Source organism: Benincasa hispida, chromosome 11 (assembly GCF_027475165.1).
Source record: "Benincasa hispida cultivar pf3 chromosome 11, pf3_genome.v1.1, whole genome shotgun sequence".
Lineage (NCBI taxonomy): Eukaryota > Viridiplantae > Streptophyta > Magnoliopsida > Cucurbitales > Cucurbitaceae > Benincasa > Benincasa hispida.
Genome location: NC_143488.1, coordinates 87,765,575 through 87,776,312, shown reverse-complemented (window position 1 = coordinate 87,776,312; position 10,738 = coordinate 87,765,575). Strand labels below are relative to the sequence as shown.

At 35.6% G+C, this 10,738-nt stretch overlaps 1 protein-coding gene across 3 annotated transcripts; it reads left to right on the top strand.

Annotated features, from left to right (window-relative positions):
- Positions 1-1,480: 1,480 nt before the first annotated feature.
- LOC120091093 (cullin-3A-like) lies at positions 1,481-9,295 on the top strand. 3 transcript variants are annotated; one of them, XM_039048928.2, is made up of 2 exons: positions 1,481-2,107; positions 6,911-9,295. In XM_039048928.2, the coding sequence occupies exons 1-2, from the start codon at positions 1,947-1,949 to the stop codon at positions 8,949-8,951; spliced, it is 2,202 nt and encodes a 733-aa protein (XP_038904856.1). In that variant the 5' UTR covers positions 1,481-1,946; the 3' UTR covers positions 8,952-9,295. The 3 variants fall into 3 exon arrangements, with proteins under 3 accessions (XP_038904856.1, XP_038904859.1, XP_038904857.1); XM_039048931.2 differs by having other exon boundaries at positions 1,551-2,275; XM_039048929.2 differs by lacking the exon at positions 1,481-2,107 and adding an exon at positions 2,291-6,015.
- The last annotated feature ends 1,443 nt before the right edge of the window (positions 9,296-10,738 follow it).

The following is a 10,738-nucleotide window of genomic DNA, read 5'->3' as shown; positions in this document are numbered from 1 at the left end:
CAAGAAATTTGGGAGGTATAGTAAAAGTACTATTGAGAAAACCTTCAAGACCATTTGCTTGAACCGCAATCAACAACTACTTCTTCTAAAAGAGAAAATTATTATCATTCAGCTTCACAATTAGGGGTTGAGGTAAGGAGGGGTGGGGATTTGGGGCAAACAGGTGTAGAAAAATATTAGGGGCTAAAGGGAAATTTAGGAAGTTAGGTCTGGGAACAAACTGAGGAGGATAGAAACTGGAGTTATAAGGATAATGTTGCTATTGATTTTGAAAATTCAATGGTTGATTAAAGCCAAGTTGGCTCGGATAAGAAGTGAGATAAAGATTTTGAGGTCAATTTAAGGGAGATTGTATGCGAACTTGAGGATTAGGATAAGGAATAATCGGAGAAGTTCGTACTTAAGTTATCTGAGGTCTTGGGAAAGGTGAAAAAGTGTTGATACCAGGAGTAGTCGATGGGGTAGAGGGGGTGACGACTTAGTCATTACTCTTTGAGGACGATGATGAGCCCTCACCATGATTCATTAAAGCAAAAAAATGAGCTTTTAGAGCTCTGATAACATAAACGATTACGAGAATAGAGAAGATGAAGGAGAAGATAGAAAATCAACCTCATATGATTTTTCATTAAGGCAAGACACAACATATAAAGACCTAGAAGAGTACATGTGTAATAGCCTTATTAAGAAGTAACATAATGGAAAATACATGAAATTGGAGAAAAGACACATAAGAAACTTATGATAAATGACATTCTACACTTTGAACAAGATGATTTTCTCTATAACATGAGTTTTAGAGTAACGTACTTGATCTATGATATCAATCTTAGTAAGGGATTATGCTTTTCTTCTCTTGACTTTCCTTTAGAACTGGATTTAGATTAATAAATGACTACTTGATGAGGTAGAGAGAAGACCAATCATTAAAGTTTTATCTCAATTATACACTTCCCATCAATGTGTTTAATTAGGAAATTAATTACTTTTAACTTAATTAACCTTGTAAAATAATGGGTATAAAATATTAAAGAGAAAATAATGCACATATATGTCACGTTAATGATAATGTTAAATTTAAACTAAATCTAACACACCCTTGATAGAATCCTCATTATAGTTAGTCATGTCACACCTTATCAAATGAAAATCAACATTGAGTTTCTCATTCACCAACGAAGTTCTTTTCTCATCCTTGAGTTGCTCTTTCAAATTTGAGATAGGAAACTATTCCTTGTCCGAAATGCTCTGACCTCGAGGTCGATAGCGCAAGCACTATACCAATTGAGCTACGTTCTTGTTGGTATCGTAATGTTACTTGGAACCCCTATTTGTTAATGTGTTTACTCTTTTATATCCACCATATCTCTCCCTTTACTATTTTACCTAAACACAAACTATTATAACCTATAGACTATAATAATCAACTTGACGCCTTAAAACATCTATGAATATGTCCCTTTTAAAAATTGCACATATCAAACAAACACCAACTCGAAAATTTATTGATCAAATGAAAAACAGGGTTAGAGGGGTGTGATCCATCATCCATCCGGCCAAAAAATTGGCCCGGCAGCAAAGCCACTCTTGACCCTCCCTCCCAAGCTTTGCAAACCCATCTCGGGGAAAAAGAGAACCACGTCGAGAAGAAAAGGATAATTTCAATTTAAAAGTAACCAATTTTTTTGTTCTATTCTTCGTTTCCTCTTCGAATTATTGCTTTCAGGCACTTCTTAAATCTCCCAGATAAAGATTTCCCCGTCTTCTTTCCTTCCTCCAATTTCCCATTTCTTTCTGTATTCCATTTCCCCCTTTTTTTCAATTCTTCTTCTGTCATCCTCTGAAAATCGATCTCTCCCCCTCTTTTCAAAACCTAGGGTTTCATCGGAAGGGTTCGTCCATCCAATTAAGATTAAGGGTTTTCTGGGATCCGATCTTTGGAAGCCATGAGTGCGCAGAAGAAGAGGAATTTCCAGATAGAGGCCTTTAAACACCGGGTCGTGGTGGATCCGAAATATGCTGAGAAGACGTGGAAGATTTTGGAACATGCAATTCATGAGATTTACAATCATAACGCTAGCGGGCTTAGCTTTGAAGAGCTTTACAGGTTGCTTCCGCTCCTTTTCATTTCACTGGTATACTACCATGTTATTTCCTTCTCTCTTTCCTGCAACTATTGGATGGAACTACAGATTGCAACTTCCACCATGAGTTTTGTATTGAAGCAGTGGTTCTCAGATTACTTCTCTGTTGCGCCTATGTGTTTCAGAGAGTGGTTAGTGCTCTTATATCTTTGAACCATCGCTTAAAACGAGGAAAAGTTGCGACTTACATATTACCCTTCTGCTTTATGGAGTTGGGCATGATAGTCATTTGCAATTAAGTCATATGTATGTGTCCGAGATGATCTTGAATAGATCTGCTATTGGCTTGGACATTAACCAACTAAAGGGCAACAAAACAATTTAGGAGAAGTTGAATAACTTGGTTCATAGGCCATACGAAAAGTTCTTAGAGTAATAGTTGAACCAAGTGGCATAATAAGTTATTTATATAATCCTACATCCATCTAGAATGCCTTCGTTTTCTATAATCAACCACTTAACTAAAAAAAAAAGTCTCTAATTCTTATTTTCTCTCATCTCTTTTCATTGATGATTTCCACTGCGTAGGTTAATCTTAGAAAAATTAGTGCGACCACACAGTTTTATGATTGAATTTGGTATTTGGCAATCATTTTGTACAGTGCTCTATTGTCTATACACAATATTCATGCTTCAGATTTCGTGTTTCTGTGGTGTAAGTAGAAATGGGATAAGACTAAATTAGATATGACCTTTCTCTAGTACTTCTTAAATTTACTGATGGAGGATTGGATATCCTTATCAATTTATGTGATACTGAGGTAGACGTAGGTTTCATAAGGTAAATCCAAGTATAAGAGGCATGTGATTTTGAATATTATGGATTGGGCATTGCAGCAAGGCCCATTAAACCGACTAATAAGAAAACAATACATTCTTTGAAGTTCTACTCCACAAACTCAATTGGAAGCCTTTCCTTTTACTGCATAAAAATAATAAAGAAAAAAAGGTTAAAAAAAAAAAAGGTCATGTCTTGACCAACCGATTATTCCTCTTTTAGTCCTTAAAAGTTGTTCTCCACACTGTTAATTATCCCAGAAAAACCGTATCATGATTATCTAGGAACCTTCTCTAGCACAAGTGTACAACTAGGAATAAATGGGATGGTTTCTATGACTCTTAAATTTTCTTTAGCTTTAGGGTTGTGATTAGAACACTCCTTCATCGTGAGAACTCTATACCCTCACTTCTTCCTCTATGAATGGCTTAAATGTTGTATCGCTAAGTCAGCCCGATTAGATGTGCAGGGAGCTTTGTTTTCAGCATAGTAAAAATTAAAGAAATACTGTCAAAAATTAGTGCATGATTAAGTAATCTACTTTACATCCTTTTTTGGTTTATCAAACTTTTATTGGTGTGGGTGTGTATTTACTGTGAAATGAAAAGTTTGAACAAGAACTTTGAGATGAAGTTCTCACCATTCTCAAAATAACAATTATACTATGTATCTGCCTATTTATAGTGCATCTTGTATTAAAGATAGTATGTTGTAGATGATGGGCCTCAGATTTAGGGGTAGGTCATTAGTATACTATAATAGGCATTGGATGGCATCCGTTAGCGTATTGCCATTGTCGACTTCAGTATATTCATGTTTTTCCTTCTCCATGGTTCTATTCTTCTAAAGATTTGTGAGCATAAGCTATTCAATGCCGTTGCATACTAGCATCTATAAGAGACATTGGATGCCACATCTGAAACACTTCCAAACATTAGGCTAAGCATTGGAATTAGTTGTAGCTTGTTCCTTGTTAATGGAAAGGTCAATGACATTCTTGCATTTCACAAGTTTGTTTAATTATCTACCTTAGCTTGCTTGGGAAAATTTTTGTATCTAGAGATTTATTGTAGTTTTTATGCAGTGTTGTAGTTTCATAACTTCCATTCCTCCAGATAAAATCAGTACTCAAAAGATTGCTCATGGAGCAAAGTCATCTAAACAGGAGGCTTCCGTGGTCCTATTGATGACTGGATATTGCTGTATCAAAATTGAAGTTAGTGACTCACTGACTTGGTTTGACAATTCTCCTACCAAAGCATTCTTGTGGTGTTTCAATATAGTTTCTCTCAAATCACCTTCAACTTGAACTGCATCATCCTTCAGTGCAAGTTCCCCTAATCCTGCCATGTTTGGGGCCATAATTGATGGGTCTCTTATATCAATTATATTCTGTTCCTGCAATGGATTATTTGCAAGAGGCCCAAGGAGGGCTTGAATTATTTGTTTTGGGATCGTAACTCACCGCCTTTGGAGTTTTTGGTTGAGATCGTCTGTTGTTTGTTAGGTTTGGAATATAGATGTCAGGGCTCGAATGGAGGAGGTGGTTTTGAGTTCTCCCTTCAGGGAGATGGGTAAAGTTTTGTGGCAGGTTAGCTTCTTTGTACTTTGTAGTTTTGTGGGGAATTTGGCTGGAGGAATAATAAAATCTTTAGAGAGGTGGAGGAAGTTTGGGAGGTGGCTAAGTTTAATTCTTCCTTATGGTATAAGTCACTAGGCATCTAGGCCTTTCTTTAATTATGAGCTTGGTCGTGTCCTTTTTTGTAGGTAGGGTTGAACTCCTTTTTTTTTCTGTTGACTTGTCTTTTTGTATGCCCTTGTATTCTTTAATTTTAATATATGATTCAAATAAACACACACACAGACACATATACAATTTTTTTGATCCGGATGATCAGTTATCTCCTTTGAACTAAACAGATTAATACCATTATTTCAACTTACTAGGCATGAAGAAATGGTTGTAGTAGTCACTATGATCTTTGATCTAACTACAGATTACAGTTTGTAGCTGGCATATGAACTTACAGAAAAATCACCAAGCCGTTTCAATTTTTGCCTAATTCATGGTTCATCTTGATTTCTACACATTTTGGCTCTGATTTTGAACGTTCCACTTTTGTTCTTTTTCTTTTGTTAATTGTTTTCATTTTTGTTCGTTTCTTTTTTGTTCTTTTTCCCTTGAAGGAAGTGTGTTGCTGCAAGCTACAGCAATGTAATTCCGTGCAGTGTCTATTTAAAGTGCATTAAGTTATTGTGATTATGTCTTTTGACATCGTTTGCGATGACTTGTCTCTGCATACAGGCTATTTTGTTTTTAATGTTCAATTTAGTATCAAATTGGTTCCAGTAATCATAATAATGTGGTTCCTTTCCAGTGTTCTCTTCCATAATCTTTCGATAATACTAACTTGAGAATAGCTCAACTAGTCAAAGCATATGTCCTCGATCCTAGGGGTTAGACGTTTGAATCTCCAACCCCTTATTGTTGAACTAAAGAGAAAAAAGAAAAAGAAAAGAGGTAATTGTGCAATCTTAAAAGAACGGATTGCACTAGATTTAATCCCATTTTTGTTTGTTATAATGCTCAAAAAGGGAGCAAATCTCTTGGAAAGAGAAGTTTAGAAACTTTTCTTTGGGCTAAAATGGGTGCAGAAGAAGTGTGCCACCTCACAAGTTGGAAACATCTCTTTAGAAGCATAGTGGAAGGTGGTCCCTGTCTTGACAACTGGAAGAAAATGAATATTTCTTTTGCAGCTAATTGGAGTTGGGATTTGCCTTGGAGAAAACTTGCTGGTGGAGATTAATAGCAGATGATAAGTACGAAGTTGCGCTTATCAAAATAAAATATGTGGTCGAGAGTCGTGGGTGGAGTTACCAAAGAAAAAAGAACCAGTAAAAGAATCCCATGGCAGTTTATAAACAACTACAGACAGCTTGTGAAAAAATATCTTCATTTCAAGTTGGAGATGGGAGCAATGTGAGATTTTCGGAAGTCAAATGGCTGTTGGGGAAACCCTCTTAAGGAGAGATTATCGAGAATCTACCATGAAACAGACACAAACTTGTTTAAGATTAAAGACTGCTGGAAAAGTAAGAGAACTTTCCTCATAATTACTAATATATCCCTAATAACCTTCCTATCAGGCACCTTTATGCTATTCGTCCCTGCGGCTAACACATCTATATGCTGTATGGATGTAGGATAACCGCACAGGGGCCCAAATTTGTACTTGATTGTGTTCTGATAGCTATCATCACACCCATAGATTATGTTATCAGATCTATTGCAATTGAAACATGTAAACTTTGACCAATCTAATCTTCTTTATTTTTTGCTCAATGTTATCCTAGCCATGTAATGCTCTGAGTGGAAGGTAGGAGGATGCACTCTTCTTTGTGCATTATTAATAAATTAAACTAAACTAGTTTTTGAATATGTGCTTTGCGCATCATTTATGGTTGAAATGCCGAGTGAAAGATGATGCTGAATGGATAGGAATACAACTAAGATGAAAAAAATTTCAATTGCCATCTTGTAGATCTGCTCTTTATTATTCTTCATGATCTCTGTCTCTCTTTGCATTCTGTAGTGTACATTGGATTGTTAATTCACCACTCTCTGATATTAAAACAAAAAAGGAAAAAAAAGATACAATTTTGGATCATTATTTAACGTAATGTATCATCTTCAAAGCTTCTTGCTGAAATCAAGTTATTTTGCATGTCGACGGGGCTTCAACAATTTCTGGTGGAAGCTGCACTATCAGCTAGATTGTGACTTTTTTACAGTGTTAACTACCTTCTCATACATTTTCAACTTCTTCTTCTTCGTTTTTTTTTTCTAACTTGAAAAGGCTTTTTTTACTGCTATGCGTAGTAGGAACCTGTTTATTTGATTACTTTCAAGCATTTTTTAGTGTTCCTGTCATTCATGTAAAAATATATTTTTTTCCTCTCCTGATGATCAAGCATCTTGTACATTTAGAAATGCGTACAATATGGTGCTGCACAAATTTGGGGAAAAACTCTACTCTGGGCTCGTGAACACAATGTCATTTCATCTGAAAGAAATATCTAAAGGAATTGAAGCAGCTCAAGGAGAACTTTTTTTGGTAGAATTGAACAGGAAATGGGCAGACCACAACAAGGCTTTGCAAATGATCCGAGACATATTGATGTACATGGACAGAACTTTCATCCCAAGCACTCACAAAACCCCAGTTCATGAGCTCGGTTTGAATCTATGGAGGGATGTTGTTATCCACTCTAGCAAAACCCAGACCAGGCTCCGAGATACTCTTCTTGAACTTGTGCATATGGAAAGGAGTGGTGAAGTTATAAACAGGGGTTTAATGAGGAACATTATAAAGATGCTTATGGATTTAGGCTCTTCTGTTTACCAAGAAGACTTTGAAAAGCATTTTCTTGATGTCTCTGCAGATTTTTATCGTCTCGAGTCTCAGCAATTTATTGAGTCTTGCGACTGTGGGGATTATCTGAAGAAGGCCGAGAGACGCTTGAATGAAGAAATAGAAAGGGTGTCCCATTACTTAGATGCTAGAAGTGAACCTAAGATAACCAGCGTGGTGGAAAAAGAGATGATAGAAAGTCACATGCAAAGATTAGTCCACATGGAAAACTCAGGCTTAGTAAATATGTTTGTTGATGATAAATATGAAGATTTGGGCAGAATGTATAACTTGTTTCGCCGTGTACCTAGTGGACTCTCTATAGTAAGAGATGTCATGACATCTTACATCCGTGATACAGGTAAGCAGCTGGTGACAGATCCTGATAGGATAAAGGATCCTGTGGATTACGTGCAGCGACTCCTTGATTTGAAGGATAAATATGACAAGGTTATCAGCTTGGCATTCAACAATGACAAGACATTCCAAAATGCATTGAATTCCTCGTTTGAATATTTTATCAACCTAAATGCTCGATCTCCAGAATTTATCTCTTTGTTTGTAGATGACAAGCTTCGCAGAGGATTGAGAGGGGTCAGTGAGGAAGATATAGAAATTGTGCTAGATAAGGTTATGATGCTTTTCCGTTACCTTCAAGAGAAAGATGTATTTGAGAAATATTACAAGCAACATTTGGCCAAGAGGCTTCTGTCTGGAAAAACTGTGTCTGACGATGCTGAAAGAAGTTTGATCGTTAAGCTCAAAACAGAGTGTGGGTACCAATTTACCTCTAAGTTGGAGGGTATGTTCACTGATATGAAGACGTCTCAGGATACAATGCAGGGTTTCTATGCAAGATTTGGTACTGAGTTAGGAGAAGGACCCACGCTAGTTGTGCAGGTTCTCACTACAGGTTCATGGCCAACTCAGGCCAGCACAACTTGCAATCTTCCTCCAGAAATTCTTGGGATATGTGAAAAATTTAAAAGCTACTACCTTGGGACGCATACTGGCCGAAGATTATCCTGGCAAACGAATATGGGTTCAGCCGATCTTAAAGCAACTTTTGGTAAGGGTCAGAAGCATGAGTTGAATGTTTCAACGTACCAAATGTGTGTGCTAATGCTGTTTAACAATGCTGATCGGTTGAGTTATAGAGACATTGAGCAAGCCACAGAGATTCCAGCTGTAGACTTGAAAAGATGTCTACAGTCATTAGCTTGTGTGAAAGGACGGAATGTCCTCCGGAAGGAGCCAATGAGTAAGGACATCGCTGAAGACGATGCATTTTTCTTCAACGATAAGTTCACGAGCAAGTTGTACAAGGTGAAAATCGGTACTGTGGTTGCACAGAGGGAGTCTGAGCCAGAAAACCAGGAAACGCGACAGAGGGTAGAGGAAGACCGGAAACCACAGATCGAGGCAGCTATAGTCAGAATAATGAAGGCAAGGCGAGTATTGGATCACAATAACATCGTCACTGAAGTCACGAAGCAGTTGCAGTCAAGGTTCCTTCCAAACCCTGTTGTCATTAAAAAACGAATTGAATCTCTTATTGAGAGGGAGTTTTTGGAGAGGGACAAAGAAGATAGAAAACTGTACCGTTATCTTGCCTGAACTTTGAAGAATTTATGATTGCCCTTCATGTGTCCAAAACTTTGTACTACGGGCTCATTGTTATAACTTTCATGAGTTGAAATCTTACCATTGAATTTGCTGCAGGCTTGGGTTGGTTAGATGAACTGTCATCGCTTTATTGCCCAGCTCCTTTCCCTTTACGCTCTTGATCTTATGGCTTCTTTTTGCTGATTATGCTCTACTGGTTCACTAGGATATGGATTCCAAAGTGAAAGGTAGTTTCTGAAGGTTTACGTGATATTTCCATAAAGGTCTGGAAGCGGACTCTTGTAAATTATATTTTCTTGGATTTTATGAATGATTAGATTGCCACTTGGTTTGAACTTTTGGTGCAAGCTCCTTGATTTGGTACCTTGAGTCTAAAAGTCGATGGCTATCATTGGGAGTGTTTGAGAATTGAGTGTTTTCATGTTCAAGGGTAATTTTCTCATAGCCAAAAATCCTCTTACTAAAAGCCAACTTTTCCACTAGAATTTCCATTTTTATCAAGTTTGAATTTATATTTCAATTTGTACCTTGTGTTTGGTTCTGTTGCAATGCACGCACGCGATGTCAACAAAAAGTAATTGAAGATTGTGATAATTTTCACTAATTTCAACAAAAATTAAGCTCTAATCCAACAAATGGATGAAGATTACATCTTAGAAAATTCTAAAGCTCATCAGTTCCAGGAACGCTAATATCATTATTTTGAAGTTTGGTAAATCTTAGCTTGCATTGCTACATTTGTGGGTAATCATGAATGTGCTTTTGAGGTCTGAGTTAATCCATAGTATGATTTAAATGGGAATGTAGATTTGGACAAATGATCTTTTAGGAGGTTAGGAATGTCTTTACCAAAATGTTCTCTCAATATTTAGTTGAATATCTCTCCACATCTACATTTTATTTTTGACATTGTGTTCATTAGAAGTGCTGAAATTTGTAAGTGGTTTATAAGTCAATAATGTTCAAAATGAGAGCTATCAACAATCAACTTACATAATTATTTTGTATGTGGATTTATATTTTTCGATTTGAGAGTGTAGCATTGTAGCCAAGACACGTATTCCCATCGCATAAGTTGATGTTTTGATTACCCTGCCAACTCATGCAGGTGTTTGACTACAGAAAATATTGGTTTGATTTTTTAATTTGTTATTGTGCCCATACCAAAAATACCTATCAAATAAAAGGTTTAGGTTCCATTTAGGATCGCGTTGGTAGTCGTATAAAGTAATTTTGTGAAAATCTTAAATCGTTTTTATTATTTGGTAAATCAAATTATTAAATAATTTAAGAGATAACGTGTGAAAGTTAACGGTAATAGCTTTTAAATTTAGCTTTTCTAAACCTATGTTAACTTTTTTTATCTATTTAAATAAATATATTATAATAATATTTTTTCATATTAATATATATTTTTTATATATTTTTTCAAATTATAATTGATTCATTTTTAATAACAATTATTTTTCTTAAATTTTTATCAAATAATTTAAACTAAAGAAAATTTTTCTTAAATTCAAATCATATAAAATTTTGAAAAACATATAATATAATAAATTATCAATTAATTATCAATGTGGAAATAATTAAATTACACCAATTTAGTATTAATTTATTTAACAACGTAACTAGTTTTTCTAATTTAAAAATAAAATTTATCAAATACTATTTTACTTCCTTCCATACCTAATTTTTAAGAAAGCAAAGTTGATAGCAATTATTTTAAAAGTTATCGCAATCCCAAACGAAGCCTTAGCTCAAGAAGAATAACTGTTTCT

Bases quoted from the DNA above. Each gene is read 5' to 3' on its own strand.
- LOC120091093 (XM_039048928.2), top strand. From the start codon at position 1,947: ATGAGTGCGCAGAAGAAGAGGAATTTCCAGATAGAGGCCTTTAAACAC. The intron at 2,108-6,910 runs GTTGCTTCCGCT...TTGTACATTTAG, and splicing joins AGCTTTGAAGAGCTTTACAG to AAATGCGTACAATATGGTGC.